This window comes from Myxocyprinus asiaticus, chromosome 43, assembly GCF_019703515.2.
Source record: "Myxocyprinus asiaticus isolate MX2 ecotype Aquarium Trade chromosome 43, UBuf_Myxa_2, whole genome shotgun sequence".
In the NCBI taxonomy this organism is placed as follows: Eukaryota; Metazoa; Chordata; class Actinopteri; order Cypriniformes; family Catostomidae; genus Myxocyprinus; species Myxocyprinus asiaticus.
Window position 1 is genome coordinate 5,382,770 of NC_059386.1, and position 26,079 is coordinate 5,408,848.

Sequence of the window (26,079 nt, forward strand, 5' to 3'; positions counted from 1 at the left end):
ACTGCTAAAATATGCAAAATATGGCTGTATGTTTTGCTGTCTGCAGAGATCCTCAATAACAATACCTCAGTTGGTGAAAAATAATCTGCAAGCTATAATCTACACAGTCAGGAGGATTGTAACATGGTAGTTAACAAAGCAAGACCTCAGAATGGCCCCGAGGGCCTAAGCAGCCCTTCAAACGCACAGACAATGACCAGAGAGATCCTCCTGAGGCCTCATATTACCTCTCCCTGATGCTCTGTGAATGAGAGAGAATGTGATCTGTGTAGACAGCGGAATAACTGAAGTCTGCCCCTCTGGGAGTCATAGTGTGTGTGACTAGTTTGAGTCTCATAGTTCAAACATTGAAAACATAGTTGCTATGTTTAATATGACTTCCTCTAAGAATGTGCACAATGGGTGACACTTGTTGGCAGTAATTTGTGCTCTAATAATGAGATTTATCACTTCTTTTGACTCTAATTTAATAATTTAACTGCTCCAAAACTGCACTAAATACTTAAGAGGACGGGGTTTATATATCATATTTGGAGTCATAGGCAATGCAAGGAATACCATACTAACATACCATCTCTGCAATATATAGTATGTATTCTGTGAACAGTATGCAAATATTCCCTATACATTTTCTGTTAACACATTTTCATTAATGTTCCACTTGTTAATCTTACTTATAAAGGGTTTATAAAGGGTTTATTAATGACTAATAAGTCATTTACAAATGCATTATAAATCACTGATATGCGGTTATAACAATATCCATAAAAAGGGTCACTTTTATGCAATACCTGCCAAATAGTGAGCCATTTTACCTCAAATTATAAATGCTTAATAACACTTATTCACATTAATAACCTATGAAAATGTACCTTAATATAAAATGACACATATGAAGCATTTATTACAGAGTTGTCAACGTTAGAAACTTATGTACATAAAATTATGTATGATCAGCCTTTATTATTATGGTATGGTATGCTGTTAATGAGCACGAATAGCCCAATGAGCAGCCCACTACTGTATTCCTTGTACACACATGACTGTGTGGCAACACATAGCTCCAATGCCATCATTAAGTTTGCTGATGACACGACGGTGGTAGGTCTGATCACTAACAATGATGAAACAGCCTACAGAGAGGAGGTGCACACTCTGACACACTGGTGTCAGGAGCACAACCTCTCCCTCAACGTCAGTAAGACAAAGGAGCTTGTGGTGGACTTCAGAAGAAAAGACAGAGAACACAGTCCCATCACCATCAATGGAGCACCAGTGGAGAGAGTCAGCAGCTTCAAGTTCCTGGGTGTCCACATCACTGAGGAACTCACATGGTCTGTCCACACTTAGGCCGTTGTGAAGAAGGCTCATCAGCACCTCTTCTTCCTGAGACGGCTGAGGAAGTTTGGAATGAACCACCACATCCTCACATGGTTCTACACCTGCACTGTGGAGAGCATCCTGACTGGCTGCATCTCCGCCTGGTACAGCAATAGCACCGCCCACAACAGCAAAGCACTGCAAAGGGTGGTGCGAACTGCCAGACACATCATTGGAGGTGAGCTTCCCTCCCTCCAGGAAATATATACAAGGCGGTGTGTGAAAAAAGCTTGGAGGATCATCAGAGACTCCAGCCACCCGAGCCATGGGCTGTTCTCACTGCTACCATCAGGTAGGCGGTATCGCAGCATCAGGACCCGCACCAGCCGACTCCATGATAGCTTCTTCCCCCAAGCAATCAGACTTCTGAACTCTTGATCTCCCACGATCAAAATACATCAGCACTGCACTTTATTACCCTTACTCTTATATCCCACACTGGACTGTCATAAATTATATTATTATTATTATATTATGTTCTCTCTTAACAACTGACTATCAACCGACAGCCTGAATGTCAATACAATACAATACTGTACATTATATATATATATATATATATATATATATATATATATATATATATATATATATATATATATATATATACTTTTTTTTATATATATTTTTATTTTTAATTTTTATTGAATAATGTGTATCTATATAGTAAAAAAAAAAAAAAAAAAAAACGCGTATTGTATACTGTACAGTGTATGTTATTATTTGTATATTGTTGAGTGTAATTATGTGTATAACAGATGTTTCAATTGTGTTGTGTTAATTTGATGTTATTGTAAATTGGTATATGTCTCATCACTGTCACGACTGCTATGTTGATCGGAACTGCACCCAAGAATTTCACACACCATTGCACTTGTGTATATGGCTGTGTGACAATAAAGTGATTTGATTTGATTTTGATTGAATACCTAAAAATTTGTTTTTGCAGAGGACTATAGGTAACTAGGACTAGGTTTTATCCAAAGTGACATACAGTGCACTTATTACAGGGACAATCCCCCCGGAGCAACCTGGAGTTAAGTGCCTTGCTCAAGGACACAATGGTGGCGGCTGTGGGGCTCGAACCAGCAACCTTCCGATTACCAGTTATGTGCTTTAAAATGGAAGGCTTGAGCTGCCAAATCAGTTTAAAATGACCTAGTAGTCATGTCATGTCAATGTATTTTAAGGGTATACATTTAGATGTATTAGTTGACATTTAGATGTAGATGTTAACAACGACATGGTTACAGACCCCTTTTTCACAAAAGATTACAGTACAGAATAGTAAGGTTTTCTGTGATATCACAGTGGTATCAAGAATTACATGTTATGATAACGTGTCATACACTGTCTTACTCAGGGTCATTTCTGAGCTTATGGGGCCCTAAGCAAAATCCTACTTGGAGATTAAATTTTTTTAAATGACCTTGCTATGCGGGCCCCCTGGTGGCTCAGTGGCCCTAAGCGACCACTTGTACCGCTTATAGCTAGAAATGGCCCTCTTTGTACTCAAAGGGGGATGCTTTCCTCATCAGCGAAGTATGTACTTTTAGTGCACACTTTTAGTCAAGTATGCAAATTTTGATCAAAGCTTGCTATTTTGTACTGGACGATTTACTCGCCCAACACCTATATTCACTGAGATAGAGGGCAGTACATCTGAGCACACAATCTGACCCCTGATCTCTGACCTTACCCTGACTGTTAATAGACATCAACATTTGACCACTGAAAACATGAGCATTCTCTGAGCCATTACTATTTAAAGAGCCATTGCCACAGTTCAGCAATACTTAAATAAAGATCTAACAATGGAAATCCCTGAAGATATATTGACAACTGCACTTCAGTTAAATGTTAATAAGGGTTTAACTTCAAAATTAGTGTCTGTGCCATGACAAAATGCATTCAATAATTCACTGACATTATGAATCAATCAATATCAATGAATATTCATTCAAAGCACAGAGATTAGTAATGCATGAATTCTCTGGAACATGTTCAAAGGCAGTCTAAGTAACTGAGAAAGATAAAAAGGACATGCTTTTTTATTCAATATGTTCACTAATGTAATATTGTCAATGACATTATTTATTTGCTCATTTTTCTATCATATAACTCCTACATGAGCTGTCTTCAATTTCAATGTCACAGTTTAAGGACATCTCCTTTGACAAGGTGGGCCATAAATTTGTTTCACTGTAGCATTACTACCTTACTTTTATATTACTATCACCTTGGAAAGGACATTCATGGTACATTTTCATTTCATTCCAAACATCCACATGTCCACTTTAACATCTCTTAATTTCACTCGGGTAGTGAAATTGATCATATTCAGCTAACAGTCTTATGATACATCAGGAATCCACTGATACAGAAAAATGTGTCACAGAAAATGTGAATTCTTTTATTATAATTTTTTGTATTACTATTATTATTTTCATATCCCTTTCAGTCAGTGTGGCATGATCTGGTATATTGCACTGGCAAATGTTTGATTTAGGGAAAGTTGCCTCATGAATGAAAATGGAAATGTACAAATTTGGATCATGATTTCCAACCTCACATGTGAAAATATATTACAAATACCAGACAATCTCGGATAACAGCATTTCTGACACACTGATTAAGATGAATAGAGAATTCTAAAAGGCTTTAATAAAAAAATAAAAAAATAAAAAAAACACATTGAGGAGGAGATTGCACAAGGATATAATGCATGTCACAGCTGTGTGAATTTTATAATGTGAAACATATCAAGCCAAAGATTGAAGTAGCACACATGGCCATCGGCCTGTTACATCTGGTTGGACCTTGCAGTCAATGTTAAAGGGATAGTTCACCCAAAAATGAAAATACTGTTAACATTTACCACAATTTTAAACTTGGCATGTTGTGTTCAGTTATGAGACACTCAACAACCAAAGTTATTTTCAAAGGTATGTCAAACTTAGCACCAAGTTTATAATATATATACGCACAAAGCTATCATATGGCTTAAAAAATACTTGGAATATTACATGCAAGTCATATGAATGACTTTTATGGTCCATCTTTTTTCTTTTTTTTTTTTTGGTGCTTGACTGCGGAGCCCCTTAGAGAACAGGGTTCTTTTAATAGTTTTGCATGCCCTTGCAATAAATTTACCATGTTTTTACTAAAATAACCGTATTTTAACTTTGATATTAGTAGTAAAACCATAGTACTAATACAGGAAAACAAAAACTATGGTAATAAAAATCATAATTTTGTGGTTATTTTGATTTTACTACAAATACAATGGTATTTGTAGTAAAACTATAGTAACCACAAGATTAACCATGGTTAATCTATAGTAAAACCATGGTTACTATATGGTTTATGGTTACTATATAGATTAATAAATGCTGCAAAATTATTATTCATTGTTAGTTCATGTTAACTAATGTTGTTAACTAATGTTAACAAATGTAACCTTATTTTAAAGTGTTACCACAATATTACTATAGTAAAACCATAGTAAAACTATGGGATTGTCAATAGTAAAATCATGATCCCCACAAAATTATGATCTTTATAACCATAATTTTCATTTTCCTGCATTATCACCATGGTTTCACGACGAATATCAAGGTTAAAATGTGGTTACTGTAGTAAAACCATGGTAAATTGCAAGGGAACGCAAAACTATTGCGAGATAACAAACTCATTGCAAGGGAACGCAATCTTATTGCGAGGGCACGCAAAACTATTTCAGAAAAAAAATGAACACCCTGTCCTCTTAGGGGCTCTGTACTTGAGAGTCTTGGGTCACTATATGCTTTTGTTGTAAGAACCATTCCGCAAAACTTCTACTTTTGTATTCAACGGAAGAGAGAAAATCATTCAGAGTAAACATTACATAAGGGTGAGTAAATTATGACATAATGTGAATTTTTGAATAAATTATTCCTTTGACAACAGAAGTCAGACAGGCCTAGATATAGATGCAATATGTGTTGCAAATAGCATAGCAAACCATAAGAGAAAATATACAAACATATAATTTCTTTTTTCTGTGGCAGGCATTTCAAAACTCTCTTTTCCTACAGTCTTCCGTCCCCCACTGAGTCTCTCTATCTAAATCCTTCCCTCCGCTAGCCCAGCACCATTCACCACTGCTTACTTCCCCTAAAACCCTCAATTCTCTCAGTGTGAGTTAGTGTGTTCTGTAAGCATGCATTTACTTAGAAACCCCCACTCCCAAAGCACTTTCTCCTCTTATTACAGATGAGAACGAGAAAGAGAGTGTCTGACCACTGTCTTTCAAACACCCATTATTACCCACCATTTCCAAATCACCATTACCCAAGGAGGTCAATAGCAGTGGTTCTCAACTGGTTTTGCTTCAGGACACAGATTTTACATTGGACATCAGTGGGGATCCATATTTGCTTATTGTCCAAAGGTAAACAAAATTGTCCTTAAAATCAAACACTGAAAATAATAATTTATTTATTTATCCATATGCAATGTAGTCTGGTTAGTATTTTCTTTTACCTTGCGTAGTTTCGATCAAGAGAGTAAGTCATGAAACCCAGTGCCAGTCCTGCCCCATTTGGCATCCTAGGCAAGACCTTCCAACAAACCCATCCCTGTGACGACATGACTCCTGTGATGACATGACAGTGATGCTGAAGTCTTAAAGGAGCCATGCGTCTTTTGTGACAGGAGCGATCGGTTAATTAAGTCGACCAAATTATGAGACAATTATGAGTCATAGAAGGTAAATATCAGCTGATACCGATCTGTGGCCGATCCTTCAGAGACTCCCTAGCAAAGAGTCTTGCACAGGCTACACACACACATGCTCATGGCCTTCTTTATCACATGCAAAAAATAGGATGCATTTCAATGGACTGTATGTAAATATCTTCTTAATCCAAAGCTAATTTTTTCAATGTCTTCTAAAGCATCCTGTTACTATTTTACTTCAAACGTTTCAGTCCACGCGTTTACTGTCCAAATGATGTGGATTGAATCGCAAGCCAATTCAGGTCATTTTGTAGCACGCTAGACCAATTAATTGAAAAGAACCATCTCAAAAGAGTGATTCATTCATGAATCCAGCGTTGCTAGTTCTGATTCTGACAGCTCTGCATTTAGTTATCTCAACATCTGTCCTATTATTCTGTGCTCTTTGTTATTCCAGAAAGACAATCAATTGTAGGTGTATCTTCAATGCTTTTGGAGCTTGTTCTTGATTTACCAACTAGTTTTATTTGGAGTTTTGTCAAGTGTCTTTCTAATATACACTCACCGAGCACTTTATTAGGTACACCTGTACACCTACTTGTTCATGGGATTATCTAATCAGCCAATCGTGTGGCAGCAGTGCATAAAATCATACAGATACGGGTCAGGATCTTCAGTTAATTTTTACATCAACCATCAGAATAGGGGGGAAAAATGTGTTCAGTGATTTCGACCATGGCATGATTGTTGGTGCCAGACATGCTGGTTTGAGTATTTCTGTAACTGCTGATCTCCTGGTATTTTCTCACACAACAGTCTCTAGAGTTTACTAAGAATAGTGCCAAAAAAAAAAAAAAAAAACATCCAGTGAGTGGCAATTCTGTGGACGTAAACGCCTTGTTGATGAGAGAGGTCAATGGAGAATGCCCAGAGCAGTGTTTCCCAAAAGCATTGCAAGCTTAAGATGATTGTAGAGACCATTAGTGCCAGACTGGTTCAAGCTAACAAATAGGCTACTGTAACTCAGATAACCACTCTACAGTTGTAATAAGCAGAATAGCATCTCAGAATGAAAAACAGGTTGAACCTTGAGATGGACGGGCTACAACAGCAGAAGACCACGCCGGGCAATTTATTAGGACCATAGTGTTCCAAATAAAGTGCTCAGTGAGTGTATATTATGCAAATAAATACTAAATTAAGACTTTAAAACATTATGGACATTACAGCATCATTTTCATATTGAAATCTGACTTCTGATTGCAGACTTTGGTGTCTTGGCAAATCTGAGCATATAGCAGTTTGAGACATTGTTGAGCTCTCTACTCAATCTCTAGTGGAGACACATGCGAGTGAGTCTTTTCCCCCAGAGGAATATCTGAGAAGCAAGAGCAAGTCTTTATTTGCTTCAAAGATCACACTGATCTCTCTTGGAGAGATCTCACTTGTGATTTTTTCTATGCTATGGGAGGGGCTGACTGGAGCATGCTAAGCAGCCAAACCCTGACCCTTTACCATTACCCCATATAATGCAACCCAGGGTCCACAGGGGGTGAAACTTAATATGACTTACAAGTACAGTTGAAACCAACACCCCGCTATGATTTTGGCAAAATGTCTTTGTATGACAGTGTGGTGGGACGTGTGAATGTGACTTTTCAGGGTGAACGGAGAGGTACCTCTCTTAAGCATAACATAAATAAATGTTTCCCCTTCGGTAAGAGTGAGGAAATCAAGAACAGTGGTGTGAGCCAGAGGTGCCCTAGGCCTGCACAAAGCCTGGATTTAGCTGAGCTCCTGTAAATCGCTTCGTTGACTTGGCAAAGCTGGGCTGCTCTGACAACGGTTAAAGCAACATGAAGCCATGGTTGAAAACAAACAAACTCGGAGAAAAAAAAAAAAAAAGAAGATAATCGCTGGTGTTTTGTGATGTACCTGCCGGTGCAGACTGCTGGTTGTAGAAAGCCTTTGAGTATTTGAAAATCAGAGTCTGACCCAATTACATAACCAACACATGAACCATGCATATAAGAATATAAAGCTCTGTTCCAAAACTTAGCTAAACAGAAAGATAGCATGACATCATAAATTGACTTCTGTGGCATTTAGTCCATGTCTGTTTGCTTTGAGGCCATCTATATGCAAGTGTACTCCTACACTGAAAAATATTATTTACTGGCTCAAAAACAACAACAACAACGTATTAAGAAAAATAGCTATTTCTCCAACAATTGCATATTTCCAACATTTTTAGTTTGAATTAAAATACATTAAATTTAAGTAATATCATGAACTCAGAGTGATGCAAACAATGAACGATTAATTATGAGATGTGTCAACTGTCAGTTAAAATTAAGCAAACCTTACTTAAATTTTAAAGTAGTTTACCACAAACCACATGATATATAAGAACGATCGAGAACGCCATTTTGAGAATCTCGGTGAGAGTGGCAGATTCTTTTTCAGGTATGCTGTCTTTAAATAAATTATATGAAATATTTGAATTTGTCTTTTGAACAAGAGTGTTTCATAAGCGTGAATATCGAGTTTGCATGTGTACGTATTACATAAGTGCAACGAGTTTTTGCTTGAGCGTTGCATGAGTTTCCGTGCATTGTGTTTGCACGTTTAAGAATGTGCATCAACTTTTCACATATGCGCGAACATCTGTACATCATCCATCGATTCTGCAAGTAAGTTTGAGTTTGTGTTAAGTGTAGTCTTTGTGCATGCACCGCTTTGGCACGTAAGCATGAGTATTTAACAGGTAGCATACAGTATGTGCATCCATTGAGTTGCATGAATGCGTGAGTATTTTAGAAATATGTGTGCATCAATCGAGTTTCACGTATGCACAGGAATGTTCTTATTTAAGTATATGTGTGCTGATCCTGTTTTCACGTATGCACGAGAAGGGGTGGCTGGTCACTTTTTACCTCCACAGACTATGTATGTAAGTACGTTTTTCTTAAGTATGGTCAATGTGCATGCTCCGTGTATATCACAAGTATTTGATCATCCATCAAGTGACATTAATGCACGAGAATTTTCTGGCCTGTGTGTGAAACTGCATCGAGTTTCAAGTTTTCGCGAGCCATTTTCCATTGAACATTTCAACCATAATTCCAAAGAATAAGGTACACTTTTGTGTAACTGAACTTTTTACTCAAAACCTTAGTTGCTGAGATATACTGTAGCCCCTATGAAAACTTCCCTGTGTGACATCTAGTCCTAGTCTCCCCTATTTCATTTTGTGTATTTGCAATTGTTTAATACATGCAGTTTTTTAAAGCTCCAAAAATCACAGACATAAACATCGTCCGTAAAACTCACTTTTGGTGTGAAAAGGTCTATATTTAAGTATTTTTTAACTATAAAGCATCACTTCCGGTCAGCAGCAGTACACGCATTCATGAGAGCACTGAGTTATCAGAATCAGAATCAGCTTTATTGCAAAGTATGCTTACACACAAGGAATTTGTCTGGGTGACAGGAGCTTCCAGTGTACAACAATACAAAAACAATACAAAAACAGTAGCAAGACATAGATAATAATAAAAAATAAAAAATAATTATATACATACGTACAGACACACATACACATAGGTAGTGCACATCTAATGCAATCTGTTATCTGTTATGTACAGTTCAAATGTTTTTTTTTTTTTGTTTTTTTTTTTCAGAGGAATGAAATGGCAGAAGAGGTTGGATGTGTTGGATAAATATTAAAAAGACTAAACTGTGTATTGCACATAGTTATTGCTCAATGGGGCAATTTAACTGTTCATGAGATGGATAGCCGGAGGGAAAAAATTGTTCCTGTACCTGACGGTTCTGGTGCTCAGAGCTCTGAAGCGTCGGCCAGAAGGCAACAGTTCAAAAAGGTAATGGGCAGGGTTAGGTGCACAGGAACCTGAAAGTCCACAATAATCTCCACCGTTTTGAGCGAGTTCAGCTCAAGGTTGTTTTGACTGCACCAGACAGCCAGCTGTTCAACCTCCCTTCTGTATGCAGACTCATCGTCATCTCGAATGTGGCCGATGACAGTGGTGTCGTCTGCAAACTTCAAGAGCTTGACAGAGGTGTCCTTGGTGATGCAGTCATTGGTGTAGAGGGAGAAGAGTAGTGGGGAGAGCATACATCCCTAGGGGGCACCAATGCTGATTGTACAGGTGCTAGAAGTGAGTTCCCCCTGTCTCACAAGCTGCTGCCTGTCTGTCAGAACAGATAGACCTGGGAACAGAGAGTTGGTGTAATTTATTATGGAGTATAGCTGGGATGATGGTGATGAAAGCCGAACTGAAGTCCACAAAAAGGATCCTTGCATATGTCCCTGGTCTGTCCAGATGTTGCAGGATATTATGCAATCCCATGTTGACTGCATCATCCATAGACCTGTTTGCTTGATAAGCAAATTGAAGGGGATCTAGAAAGGGTCCAGTGATGTTCTTCAGGTGGGCCATCACCAGTCTCTCAAATGATGTCATGACCACAGACGTCAGGACGACGGATCTGTAGTCATTAAGTTCTGTGATTTTTGGTTTCATGATGGAATAATGATTGAGCGTTTGAAGCAGCATGGGAATGCACACTGTGTGAAGATGGGGGCCAGCTGGTAAGCACAGGATCGAAGACACGCTGGTGAGACGCCATCTGGGCCTGAAGCTTTCCTCGTCTTTTGTTTCCGAAAGACGCGGCTCACATCATCTTCACAGATCTTAAGTGCAGGTTGAGTAGCAGGAGGGGTGAGGAGGGGGGGTGCAGGAGGTGTTGGTGTTTGTGTGAAGTGAAGGTCAGAGTGGGTGTGGGGTGTGAGATTGGGCCCTTCAAATCTGCATTAGAACACATTCAAGTTGTCAGCCAGTAGTTGGTCCACCACAGGGTTGGGGGTAGAAGTCCTGTAATTTGTGAGTTGTTTCATGCCACTCTACACTGATGCAGGGTCGTTAGCTGAAAACTTGTTTTCCAGCTTCTCAGAGTATCTTCTTTTAGCCACTCTGATTTCCTTGTTCAGTGTGTTCCTGGCCTGATTGTACAAGACTTTATCCCCACCCCTGTAAGCATCCTCTTTGGCCTGACGAAGCTGCTTGAGCTCTACTGTAAACCATGGTTTGTCATTGTTGAACTTTAAATAAGTCCTAGTAGGAATGCACATATCCTCACAGAAACTGATATATGATGTAACAGTATCTGTGAGCTCGTCCAGATAACACTCCAATCAGTGCAGTCAAAGCAGGCTTGTAGTTCCTGCTCTGCTTCATTGGTCCATCTCTTTACAGTCCTTACTACTGGCTTGCTTGATTTTAATTTCTGCCTGTAGGTTGGAAGAAGATGAACCATACAGTGATCAGAGAGTCCCAAAGCTGCTCTAGGGACAGAGCGATATGCATCCTTTATTGTTGTATAGCAGTGATCCAGTATATTCCTGTCTCTGATGGGGCATGTAATGTGCTGTTTGTATCTGGGCCGTTCACGTGTGAGATTTGCTTTGTTAAAATCCCCAAGAATAATAATAACTGAGTCCGGGTATTGTTGTTCTTTGTCTGTGATTTGATCAGCCAGCTGTTGCAGCGTGGCATTCAAACACGCGTTTGGCGCGATATTCACACTCGCCAGAATAAACAAGGAAAACTCCCGTGGTGAGTAGAAAGGCTAATTAGGACAGCACATCCTCTTTAACGTTGTTACATCTGTACTTTCATTGATGTAAAAGCATGTTCCACCGCCTCTCGTTTTCCCCGTTAACTCCGCTCTGAACAGCTGAAAGCCTGGCAGATGTAATGCGCTGTCCGGAATGGCTTCACTCAGCCAGGTTTCTGTGAAGCACAAGGCAGCAGAGGTTGAAAAGTCCTTGTTTGTGCAGGTGAGGAGATGTAGTTCGTCCGTTTTGTTAAGAAGAGAGCGGAGATTCGCTAGATGAATACTTGGCAGCGCTGTTCGAAATCCGCGCCGATGGAGTTTGACCAGCGCACTGGCTCGTCTCCCTCGCCTGCGTCTCTTGAACAGCAGAGTTGCGCTTCCAACTAAAATGTCCAGCAAAACGTCTGAATATTCAAAAACCGGGAAAAGATTGTCTGGTATATGCTGTCGAATGTCCAGCAGTTCGTTTCTGGTAAAACTGACTGGAAAAAGATTACTAAACACAGGACAAACAAACAAAAACAACAAAAGAATAGGAGTGCTCCACACCGAGGCAGCCATCCGCGGCGCCATCATGATGTATATTGATGTATTATGCGGTGTCTAGTGTGACGAATTCGTGCTGGCATGTTACAGGCATAATCTCACATTTTTCTCTCAGTCGAGACATCCAGGATAAGCACACAAATGCACCACTGTGAGTAAAGAAACAGATAAATACAGATCTAAACCAAAATCAATGAAGCTTCTGTACAGCATTCCTCCTACTCTGCTGTAAACAGCGCTGCTCTTCCACGTGTCGCACATGCGTCAGTTCTTGCGTGAACATGCCAACGTGATTACATCACATTCATATACTGCTGCTGACCGGAAGCGATGATTTGGAGTTAAAAAATATTTAAATATTGATCTTTTTCGCATCAAAAGCAATTGTGTCACTTTAGAAGACATTAATTTAACCACTGGATTCATATGGATGAAGTTTATGCTGACTGTCTGTGATTTTTGGAACTTCAAAAGTCTAATCACCATTCACTTGCATTATAAGGATCTACTGAGCTGAGATATTTTACTATTTTTATGGAATCCTCCCTCTCTGTCCTCTTACAGGCTCTGTATGTTCCAAACCTGTGTTATTCTTTTGTGAAACACAAAAGAAGATATTGCAAAATTTAATTTCAGTCAACCACTCACTTCTATAGAAAAGAAAGATGCAATGAAAGAAAATGGTGGCTGAGAATGTCAGTCCTTAATGTTCTGCCTTATACCTACTTTTGTGTTCCAATGAATAAAAATTTCTAAGGTAAAATATTAAGATTTATATACTGTAGAAAATGTTCTGATAAGTTGGATAAACGCCAAAGAATTATGTATTTGTATATATTTTGTATAAATAAAAGGATTGTGAAAGTGCTGTGTTTAATGAAGAGTAAATATATTCATTTTTAAGTATTTGTGATTTTAAAAACAAAAGTAGAGAATACACTGATTGTATAACATTGTTCCACACAACTGAAATCAACATTGTTTCAACATCAGGTAAGCAAACCAATTAGATCGATTTTATGTTAGTTTTCAATGCCGTGAATGACGTAGATTCAACGTGACTTCGATGAGCAAAAAGATGTGGAATCAACGTTGGGGATCAACGTCGTATCTGTGCTGCGAGATACATAGATTCTACATTGATTCTATGTCAGTTTGCTATCTGGGCCATGTGCGCATCACATAAAGAGTGCTGTTTGTGCAGCGTGTAGAGTTTTTGCCTATGTAGAGCATCCCAAATTAATCACTTATGAGGTTGTGTTACGGTTAGTATGCTGCTTTAGAAGATAGCTGCCTATGTTGACAGTTGACAGCAAGGCAACTCACCAGATTTTGGAACAGAGCTAATGTCTGAGCTCTTTTTTTTTTTAAACATAGCCATTCAGTAATTATGTAAAAATGCAGACTAATCCTGGCTGGTTTCCTTTTCTGTTAATATGTTAAAAACCAACAACGGTTGGCAAATGTTGCCTAACTATACTGAAGAGGGTTAATCCATGAAATTTCACATTTACAGTGTATGTGAGAGGCTTTACTGATACTCTTGAAACTGCTGTTGCTAAATCCATCTCCCATTCCAGATGCTCTGTTGAATTAATATGATTGTGAGTAACAAACATGCCGAGCCTCCCCAAAATCAGCTCCTTTTCTTTAACACCCACAATAGATCCAACATCTCCTGGAAATTGCCCAACCCCTACCCCTGACTCTAGTCCATGCCCAAATTTGTCCCCCCAAAACCCCATAGCTGAACTGTTTTATTATATAACGGTGTTCCTTATTGTGCCTAACTGCAATGTGTATAGATCCCAATGGAGTAACCACTAAGTATGATTTGATGTAGTTTCAATGCTTGCATGCATGCACCCCTGCCACTTTACTTCTACAATCATTAACAGAAAAGTACAATAGTGCCACCATGTTTTTTGGTTATTTTTACCTACCATGTACAAAAAATACAGTGTTAGATGAATATGGTAATCATACAGTACCATGGTATTACCATCACTGCACCATGGAACCATGGTATGCTTTTGTATGGGATGGTAATGTGAAAAATGTCTAAACATGATATGGATGCATCAATGACGTTGACATGCCATTATTGAGTCTGGACACAAACATGTGCTAAATGCGCCTACAATCTCGCCTACATGTGTCACCCTGAAGTAATTTTAACATCTAATAATAGAGCAAAAATCACTTTATCTCAATAGCCATTGAGAGGAATGTAAATAGCCCTCTGCTGTATTTGACATTGATTTATTGCTCCCCAGATTTCATGCCATATTCAGGATATCATGCAAGGATGTTTGTATTTCCATCTAAAAGGCAGAATAATCGTATCCCATAACAGGTGTTATCGAGCGTGCCAGGAGACTTTCGGCTCTATAGTCATGCTGTATTGTTGTATTGGAAGGCAGGTGCAGGTAAGCACAATGCAAGTGCTCTTTTTCACCACCACAACAGGAAACTGAATTAAGCTATGACAGCACACTGTCAACACTGCATTAGATAATAACAAAGGCCTCTACACACCAGCTACGACGGGTACTGTTAGAGCAAGCTCCTATCGAGAATGAAAAAATTACAATGTCTGAACAGTTGTAAATCTATAATGTAATTCTAATCAAAGTTTTGAAGTTAAAGGGACAACTTAGCAAAGAAACTACAACTAGTAATATCAGGAGTGTGTGGTAAACAAAGTACCAGCCAGATTTATTACTAATATACACATATGGATGACTTAAAGTTGATTTGCATCGCAGTTTTAGCCAACATAAAATCAAAAGCTCCAAGCCCTTTTACATTTTCAACCCTCACATCCCACCAATTGACTTCATTCTGCAATGTAACCCCACTTTTCCTGATCCAATCGATTCATGATGGATAAAATCAAGTCCTGTCCTACAGTTTTTTCTCATTAAATATCCTGTTTCACTCTGAAATATGTGACATTACAAAAGTAAAATAAGATTCAAATGTTGTTTTATGTTGACTTTAAAGGGTTAGTTCCACCACAGAATATCACCATTTACTCACCATTATGTCATTCAAACCCTCAATTTATTTTCACAGTATACGTACAACACAATAGCAGATATTTCACAATGTCTGAAATTGATCTTTTCCACACAACAAAAGTGGCTGGTGGTTATACTGTCAAGCTCCATAAAGGACAAGAGCTATATTTGTAACATTGCAATGCGAACACAGCAATAGAGCCAAGGGAGTAAATCACTAATCACTGTAAAATGCACTCCCTTGAACCAACCACTGGGAAAATCAGTTCATTTAAGTGAATTGTTCTTTCAAACAGGTAATGTAAATGAACTGGTTAAAATAAAGGAGTCCCTTTTATTTAGCATTGGGAACTCCGAGTGGGTTGATTTAGTGGGTTGATTCTTTCGTTGATTCTAAACTAATTTACATAAATGATTCACTGATTCACTTACACCTATTAAATATTTGAAGCTAAATATTTAGTTAAAGGTGCACTCAGTAACTTTTGTCTTTGTGTCATCTTGGACTTACACTGACACATAGCGGCCTAGATGCAGCATCATTTAAAATCAATAGTTTTCATTTTCAGATGCATTGTAGAAATGTAATATTCACAGCCAGCCATGATTACTTTAATCAAAAAGTAAGTGTCAAATAACAGGATGGGTACTGAGATTAAGTGAGTAGTATTCTGCTGATATTGTGATTCTAAAATGGCAGCCCCCATGTGAGGATCCTCCTTGTTTCTTTCAGGTGTAAATATCATTTTTTTCTTGTCTGGGCTAACAGCACAATTCTGACAGACCTAAAGCGACAATGGATATTTATTTTCCTGTTTCATTCTAGTTTGAAGCTGCTGATTCCTGTCAAAAAATGAGCCAATGCACTCAACACCTGTGTTCCTTTTCTGTTGATAAATCATTTCATCTTGGTTCAGTTTTCTTCACTTTGGTATTCTCAATGTGTTATATGCCAAAATAGAAAGAGCTACACATACAAAGTTTGCCCTTTGTCATTAAATTCTAAACAATCAGCTGGCTCGACAGAAATAAATTATGTTCAGAGGATTGCAAAGAATTAGAAAAGCAGGTTTAGTGTGTCTTTATGCCTCTTTTAGAACAAAAGGGGCTTTCCATCATTCTCTGGTTGTCTCTAACCTCTCTCTCTCTCTCTCTCTCTCTCTCTCTCTCTCTCTCTGCAATGCTCTCTCCATGTTCTATTATTTTTCACTTTGATACTGTCTTTTCTTCCATCAAGGGAATTGGTGACCTTGAGAAGTTCTCCTAAGCCAGCTCTTAACTCGCAGTGCTCAGAGACAGGAAGATGTGTGCAACTCACCCCATTCTTTGGGTAGGCGACCCACCCGAGGTCACCAATTACGGAGCGAGAGTCCAGCAAGTTCACTGCAAGAGAGAACAAAACAAGGGCAAGTCAATGATCTGGAGTTGCTTAAAGTAACAGAAGTATAACATTTATACTGCAGATTGCTTGACTTTCTGTCAGTGTTGTGGAGTCTACACTACTAACATAACTACATGTTTCAGTAGCGTTACAGTAGATCGGCTTCTTTCAAAAAGTCTGGAAAGTCTGACTGATTCTAGCAAATCAGTTGATTTGGATGGTTCAGTAAAAAAATACAAATAAAAAAATATTCACAGATTCAAGCCTTGCATAGAAGTCCCTGTTCCGCAAAATGTAGTTAAATGCTGCTTGTTCATCTCCATGTTTTTGTTATATAAGTTAGGGTGTAGGCCTATTCATTTTTTATTTATTTTATTATTATTGTACTTAAAGCAAATATATCTGTTTAAGATTAATGCTGTCTCACAATTTAAGATTGCCCCTTCATAGAAAAAAAAAAAAAATAACTTCATTGTTTTTGCACCAGAAAATATGCCTCAGATTAAATTATACAGTATCATGTGATAGTTATATATTTAAAAAGATATTGCCTCCTTAAGTAGCATAAGTGTTGTAAACAACTTTTTTTTTTAAAAAAAAAGCTTTTATACTACATTTTCATAATTATGAGTAGCTTGTATCTTGGGAAGCTACAGTTTCAAAGTTGTTTCCCCAACACTGCTTTAAAGATAACATTAATTGTCCTATCACAATATCATTTTGTTCAGGGTCATCTTATTAGTTTTCATGGGTATCTGTATGTAAAGTGTACATGTACACATATTTGTAAATATTTTTGTACATATATAACATATACTAAAAAACATATTTAATCAAACTAAGATTTAAATGACAAAATAAATCTAGGAATTCCATGAATTCAATATTATGTCAGCCTAAACAAAGGATTCGTAAACATCTCTAAACGTCTGTACGTCTCTAAATTAGCATTTAAAAGCTTGTCAGTATGTTGATTTTGTACTAGTGTGTTTCCAAACATAATCGAATGTATGTGTGCTAAAAGAACCACACTTTACGTGAAAATACCTACACATACAACTGAGCATTGGGAAATGTCATTTGAAGAAAAAAAAAAAACCTACAAGAAATATTATAGTAAGTGGACAAATATTTGTTGCATAATCATTTCCCTTTGCTTAAGTGTTTAAGCGCACAATCAATGTATAACCGCTATTAAATAACACTGTCATTCTCTTGATTAACATGCAAGTATCTGATACACTGTGCAGGGCATACTAGGTGCTTTTTTATCTGCTGGAACCTTTTAGAACTGAGTACTGCCACAGCTAATTAGATGACCTTTACATTCACAGTCCGATCAGGGCTGAATTTTAATTTGACATTGTGTTTTGATCAAAGGTTGTTTGGCGAGACTATTTAGCATATGTGAGAAGATTAACAATGGCAATATAATTTTTTGGCTCCAAAACAGCAAGATAACGACTAGGAAACCATCACAAATGTCACGATGCTGTTAAATGTCATCAATGCAAAATAGCTACACTAAATTTTCAGGCAACGAGTTCATCTAAACCTCTACATTTAAAAGTTCAAACTCAGGATTGGTTTTGCTCTTCGCGCCCTAATGAATAAGATAGACAGGGTGGGGTGACAAATATTGATTTGACATGTTATGTAAGCCCAAATTTTTAAACTGGGTGGATTAAAGCTTTTTAACTTTCCAAAAATATTTCATGCCAACTAGCCACATACTAATTTGTAAACAACAGATAATTTTATAGAAAAAAATACAATAAAATAGCAATGTCTGGTGAATGAACCATGCTTCATTCAATAACAAACTATATTTAAACTACATTTAAAACCAAATTTAATTGGTGACCCATTTAAAAGTCTCTAAATGAGGTCTACGTGTGTTTAATTTGAATGACAGACATTGATGTACATTGTCCTACTTAAATTGAAAAACTAGAAAATTATCCTAGGGAGAATCACATAAATCTAATTAGTAAAAAGAAGTGTACAGTTTTGAACTAGATAAAAGGGAGGTTATGTCCATCCTTAGGCAAATACTAAGGTTTAACAAGGTGCAGCGTGTAGTATCCAGATATATTTCTGTTTTAATGAAATTCAGAAATGAATCTTTGTTGTACGAGTACGCTAGAAGTTTTTGTCCATTTTAACATAATGAATGTCTACAATCCCCTAACCCTAACCATATTTATTCTATAAATATCTCAAATATCTCAAAATCCAAAGATCTTTTTATGAAGTATTCTTCTTTGTTTCTGCTTTGCTTTAAAGGTTAAACAGTAATTGCAAGAATAGTGACTGTTCATTTCAGGTGTTTTATTAGCACATTGCACAGTACAGATTACAGTTCGGACAGAGTTTATCTCTCCCGGAATCGACAGTTTTTTTTTTTTCAAATTCTGCCAGACTTGCAGCTATTGTGATTTTCGAGTGGCCGTTGTCCTTCTGCGTCTGCTGGGCCATTGTGCCAGTCTGTGTAGGCACCCGGACACCCTCCCCCATACTGTGCTCATTTTTATTGTGCCATCATCAGCGTGCAATCAATCAGCTCATCCCCATACTTGTCATTGCACTATCCATATGCTGACTTCAACCATTCATTAGAATATTTACATATTTTATAGGCTGATCACTTCAGCCAAGTGATAAATTGGAACACATCAATTATAGTTACAGATAATATGTTGACATATCCCATGGTAACAGTAAATAAAATAATTGTTTTGTACACTAGTTAAATAGTCAAAATGCTTGAAAGGGTTTTAAATAATTCTAGGATCCTAGGAAATAGAGCAGAAAAATATGGAAAATAATTTGTAGTCAGTGCATGCTGTTCTCAAAGCAAATTTAGGGAACTTTGATGCATGCTGTACTAACAGTTCCTTTGTCTCTGTGCCTTTAATGCAAATGCACCCTTCCACGTGCAAACTTGAGCAATCACAAAAAAAAAAAAAATAAATAAAAAAAAAAAAAAAAGAAAGAAAAAAATAATCATAATGTAACAATAAGAGTCAATTTTATCCAGTGCAACAGATAGTAAATATTGGAATTTTCTGCATTTAAAACCATTATGAATAAGTGCCTCATCTATATCTTTGTTCTCTGAATTCTATGTCATAGTTTGGCATTCTTTGTGCACTGTAGAAAACGCTTCTTATAGAGATTCCTTTTCATCTGAAAATTACATTTAACATATAAACCTTTTTTCTATTATCTTTATTTTCTTTTTTCTATAATCTTTATTCGGTGTGCAAACTGAATATGACACAAAAGGTTAAAGTTGACTATCTATATTAAGGCAGATGCTAGTTGTACCCTGGTGCAAATAAAGGTAGGTGCTATTTACACACCAATGCAAATAGTGGCAAAAATTATTTGCACCCTAACCCTGGTACAAATAGTGGTAGATGTTTTTTGCAACCCAGTGCATTTAGTGTCAGATACTATTTGCACCCCCAACTAGATACTAACAGTATAGGAGCATCACTGCAGCATGTTTATTGTGTTTATTTAGAGTCCCACAGACACACAACACCAACTCCTACCCCTAAACCTAACCCTAGCCTTCTTTTACAAAATTTAACCATGGTTTTACTACAGTAACCATAGTATCACCATGGTATTTTGTAGTAAAATCATAGTAATAACCAAATTAAACTTGTTAATTGAATCCAATCTAAGGTTTCTGCCAAAAAACAAATACAAAAAAAAAAAAAAAAATGTTAAATGGTTACTAGAACATTACTGTATTAAAACTAGCTTTTTATTCATTTTTGTGTATTATTATAAACAGTATTAAAGAAAATATTAAGAGAGAAGACAGGAAACAGAATGGGAAAAAGAGTGTGACAAACGTGGAATCAAACCCAGGTCAAAAAGGCACAGTCTCACTGGCATTATGCCCCATGCCACTGAAGCGACTCTCACAATGCAGTTTGTTGTAAATTTCTTTGTTTCTGACAGACTACTGGGGTGCAAATAGCCTTGCTGTGTGGCAGGTATTATCTAAGCCTGTGTGTAAATAGTCATTCGGTTATATAAATCAGACTTTATCTTATAAAGCTTGGTGGACAAGCTTATTGTACTTTGGTTCTTATTGTACTTTGGTTCTTATCTTAGCTTTAATATCTGAACCATCTGTCATGATCTGATTGGTGAGGACAATTCTCAAAGTCTTCTTAGTAGGTGAAAATGAAATCTAAGCATGATGTATTAACTAAATCAGAGCTTTCAGTGAATGTACATGAGTGAACTGAGATTTGGATTTGGAGATCATTTGGCTGGAAGTTTGATGAGCACTACTGCGTGATGTTAAGAAACGTAAATAAGTCTCGTGCGAAATCATTCCTGCTTAATTGGTACTACTAATATGGCACAGTATAGAGAACATGTATGTCCTCTACACATCAACTATGTATTATATTAAGTTTAATTTGTTAAGATCTTCATTAAGCAGTCTTTACAAAACAATTAAAAAATGACCTGGCAAGAACTGTAATCACGTTTTGGGGAACAAAAGATGTCTGGTTTTGATGCATTAAGTTTTCCCATGTATTCAACACAGACCAAATATAATTTGACATTTACAGCATATCCATGCAGCTCCCAATCAATGTTAATTATTGGGTATTTCTAGTAATATGAATACACAATTGAGTTATTGTACATTTATTGTGTAAAATGTGTATATCCTGAAAATTGTGTGCCTACTTACTTTGTAATATATACCTTATGATGTCCTGTAGTATTGTAATATTGTATTTATGACATTCCGCATTTCCTACTGACCAGTGTTAATGTCTGGCTGGTAATACACTTCAATTTCACACACATGATCAATAAAAATAGTCATCTATCTATCTATCTATCTATCTATCTATCTAAGTTCCACAAATAACTTTTAATTCTCAAGTTCTTTAGAGAACCATATATGTTGGTGCTTAGGCTGATCTGAAGAACTGAGGAACCTTCAATCAAAAAGCTTTTTTGAGTGCGACTCCAATATATGTCAGGTCAACCATCATATCCCCTGCAATACACACAACATTTCCAGCACAGACCCAATGTCTTACCTTCATTACTGGGAATGCAGAAAGTCCTGAATGCGCCGAGACCAAAGAGGTAAACCCAGACGTGAATGTAACTCCAGCGTGAACGCATACTCGTCTGCTGCAGAAATGTGTCAGTTGAAGGAATGCACTGAAATCACATCAGTACTGAAACCATCCGAGGGGAGTTATAGAGGACATTGGGACAGCTGTTCATAGATACGCGGAGATAAATACGCATTTAAACGGAGAGAAGCGGCGCAGTGCGTGCTGAAGTACGCTCCGAGTTGAGACTAACGGAGCTGTCAGACACCACAGCCGACAGCATGAAAAGGAGGAGGAGTGAACCATTACAGTTCTCCAATAGACATCAGTGACTGTAGATGACATAAAACGAAGGTAGACTAATGAAGGTGTAAGTCGTATGAACAATGACAAAAAGGACAGTTATGTGTAGCTATATTATGTGTTGAAGACAGATAGATACATAGATAGATAGATAGATAGATAGATAGATAGATAGATATTGTATCAATAACATTAAGCTATTTAAGTTAGTAGAAAAGTTATTAACTCGAATGGAAAAGACAACCATGTGTCAAATTAACTTAATGAAAATAATGGAATACACTAACAATGTGGCTGCAGTTTGAAAAAAAAAAAAAAGTACCAAGTCTCTCAGTTAATGAGGTCAAAAGCTGTATGCATCATAATTAACAAAACAGTTTTAGATGGATTTTAGCATGTCAAAGCGCAGGACACTGCACAATTTGTAGAGTGAAAATCATCAAACCTGTCAAGAAAATATCTTGGTCATAAAATACCAAAATAAGCAAGTACAACCCAATATTTATACCATGATCAATAGAAACATGTAAATGCTTCACGCTGAAGGATACATAGAACGTCCTGGTTACTTTCGTAACCTCTGTTCCCTGATGGAGGGAACGAGACGTTGTGTCGATGTAGTGACACTAGGGGTCACTCTTGGGAGCCCGAAACACCTCTGGTCTTTGAAAAAAGGCCAGTGGGAACTGGCGAGTGGTATTTGCATACCACTCCCCCGAACATACGGGTATAAAAGGAGCTGATATGCAACCACTCATTCAGGTTTTGTGCTGAGGAGCCGAGACAAGGTCCCGGCCATTTCAGTGGGTAGTCCAGCGTTGTGGCAGGAGGGACACAATGTCTCGTTCCCTCCATCAGGGAACGGAGGTTATGAAAGTAACCAGGACATTCCCTATCTGTCACTCACTCGACGTTGTGTCGATGTAGTGACACTAGGGGTCCCTATACAAAATGCCACAACTAGCTGAACTGTGTTACGTGAACTGGCAGTGCGAGACGGGCAGACCACTGTGTGCCTCGTAGCCAGCGCACCAGGCCGACACGTAACCTCCCCCAACGCTGTTATGAGCGTCGAACGGCCCTTCGGGGACAAGTCGACTGCCCAAAAGATAGGGACAGGCTAGCCCAGTCGTGGCCTCTTATCCTCTTTTTTTTCTCTCTCCCCGAAAAAAGAGTGAAATTTGTTAACCGACTGGGCCCACCAGTGTCTACGTTGGGGGGGGGGTGTCACTCCCAAGAGGAAGACACCGCGGAGACCGCACCCCGCCCAGAGAGAGGGGGGGAGGGTATTTTGAGTGGAAATACATCACATGGTCTTACCGAGCCTTGTCGGAAGTATGTCATATGGAGAAGTCCCATGGTAGGTCCTACCCAACGGGGGAGGAGTTTCTACAAACATGGTGACTGGGGCAGAGGGGCCTCTGCTGAAGGAAGATGCAGTTTACCAACAGGGAAACAAATTAGCGGAAGATATACGTCACATGGGGTCACCTATGGGGAACCAACACATGCGGAGCACCTACCCCAGTACAGGGCTTAGTTAGCACATGTACTGAGCCGGCAGCGAGTTTCTCCGCAAACTCGTCTGCCACAGGGCTCGGAGGAAGTCATCCAGGGAACACACTTTGTGAACACTACTGGGAGTCAACAGCGCACGTCTTAAGCTCAGGGGAGGTGAAAGGCGCTATGCACAAGCGATACACCCGGCCAGCTGTTCCGGACTTACCTGCTTGTGCCTGCCACTACACGGGACGAAACCGGCTCATCCCGGAGATTGTAGAACCTCGCAAAGGTGTTGGGTGTTGCCCAACCCGCTGCTCTGCAAATGTCTGTTAGAGAGGCGCCACTGGTCAAGGCCCAGGAGGCCGCCACACTCCTGGTAGAATGGGCTCGTAGCCCTGCAGGAGGCGGCACATCCTGATCGTGATATGCCATTGCTATGGCGTCAATGACCCAGTGGGCGATCCTCTGCTTGGAGACAGCGCTTCCTTTCCGCTGTCCACCAAAGCAGACAAAGAGCTGCTCAGGGACTCTAAAGCTCTGTGTGCGATCCAAATATATGCGTAAAGCGCGCAACGGACACAGCAACTTCAGGGCTGGGTCTGCCTCCTCCTGGGGCAGTGCTTGCAGGTTCACCACCTGATCCCTAAATGGGGTCATGGGAACCTTGGGCACATAGCCCGGTCGGGGTCTCAGGATCACGTGAGAGTAGCCCGGACCGAACTCCAGGCACGTTTCGCTGACAGAGAACGCTTGCAGGTCTCCTACCCTCTTGATGGAAGTGAGTGCAATCAGGAGGGCAGTCTTTAAAGAGAGTGCCTTAAGCTCAGCTGACACCAGGGGCTCAAAGGGGGCTCCCCGTAGACCCTGAAGAACTACAGAGAGGTCCCATGAGGGAATGAGATGTGGTCTGAAGGGATTCAACCTCCTGGCACCTCTCAGGAACCTGATGATCAGGTCATGCTTCCCTAAGGACTTACCATCCACTGTGTCGTGGTGTGCCACTCTAGCAGCTACATACACCAAGGTGGAGGGGGACAGCCACCCCTCTAACCACTCCTGCAAGAAGGAAAGCATCAATCTGACTCCGCATCTCTGGGGGTCATTGTGTCGGGAAGAACACCACTTAGCGAACAGATGCCACTTCAAGGCATACAAGCGCCTCGTAGAGGGAGCCCTAGCCTTAGTGATCGTGTCTACCACCGCGGGTGGTAGGCCACTTAAGTCTTCCGCGTCCCGTCCAGGGGCCAGACATGGAGATTCCAGAGGTCGTGTCGTGGGTGCCAGATGGTGCCCCGTCCCTGAGAAAGAAGGTCCTTCCTCAGGGTGCCATGCCCATCTCGGGACTCGAGTCTGGAGCCAGTGCTGAAGCGGTCTCATATGCATCAACCTGAGCAGAGTGGCCACCGCTGAGGATGCCATATGCCCCAGGAGCTTCTGAAACAGTTTCAGTGGAACCACTGTCTTCTGTCTGAACATCTTCAAACAGGTCAGCACTGACTGTGCGTGCTCGTTCGTGAGGCGCACCATAATCAAGACTGAGTCCAACTCCAAGCCGAGAAAAGAGATGCTCTGAACCGGGAGGAGCTTGCTCTTTTCCCAGTTGACCCGAAGCCCTAGTCGGCCAAGGTGCAAGGGCCAGGTCCCTGTGTGCACACAACACATCCCGAGAGTGAGCTAGGATTAGCCAGTCGTCAAGATAGTTGAGGATGCGAATGCCCACTTCCCTTAACGGGGCAAGGGCTGCCTCTGCGACCTTGGTGAAGACGCAAAGGGACAAGGACAGGCCGAAAGGGAGGACCTTGTACTGATACGCCTGACCCTCGAATGCAAACCGCAGGAAGGGTCTGTGTCGAGGTAGAATCGAGACGTGGAAGTACACGTCCTTCAGGTCTACCGCCGCGAACCAATCTGTGTCAGCGTCTTGAACGGGAGTCTGTGTAAAGCCCAGTTCAGTACTCACAGGTCCAAGATTGGCCCCAACCCACCATCTTTCTTCGGTACAATGAAGTAGAGGCTGCAAAACCCCTTCTTCATCTCGGCCGGAGGGACAGGCTCTATCGCACCCTTCCACAGGAGGGTAGCGATTTCTGCACGCAAGGTAGAGGCATTCTCCCCCTTCACCGAGGTGAAGTGGGAGCTGCTGAACCTGGGTGGACACCTGGCGAACTGAATCGCGGTCCGGACCAGCCATCACGATGGGTTGGAAAGCGCGAGCCACGCATCCAAGCTTCGGGAGAGGAGGACAAAGGGGACAATCTCATTGGACGTACCGGCGGGTGGGGCCTCGCGGCGGGGCGGAGCCTGAGGTGCCACGTCGTGCCGTGGCCGTGCTGAGTTCAGGGACATCGAAGCACTTACCTGGCTCCTTGTGACCACCCCCAGAACAGCCTGGGATGGGGGAAGAAGAGGCTTGTCCTCGTGACCCGTGGAGACCGTCAAATCAGGGGCGGATTTTTGCCACAGCTGGGCACAGGGG

The 26,079-nt window shown here is 39.7% G+C and overlaps 1 protein-coding gene across 2 annotated transcripts in view; it reads right to left on the reverse strand.

Moving 5' to 3' along the window:
• The window catches only part of LOC127433273 (ephrin type-A receptor 5), a 121,121-nt gene extending 99,219 nt beyond the window's left edge, over positions 1–21,902 (reverse strand). For both annotated transcript variants that reach the window (XM_051685005.1, XM_051685004.1), the window contains exons 1-2: positions 21,777–21,902; positions 16,627–16,691 (exon numbers count right to left, since the gene is read on the reverse strand). In XM_051685005.1, coding sequence (XP_051540965.1) covers positions 16,627–16,691; positions 21,777–21,864 — 153 coding nt within the window. In that variant the 5' untranslated portion in view covers positions 21,865–21,902. The remainder of the gene's footprint in view (positions 1–16,626; positions 16,692–21,776) is intronic.
• Positions 21,903–26,079: the final 4,177 nt, after the last annotated feature.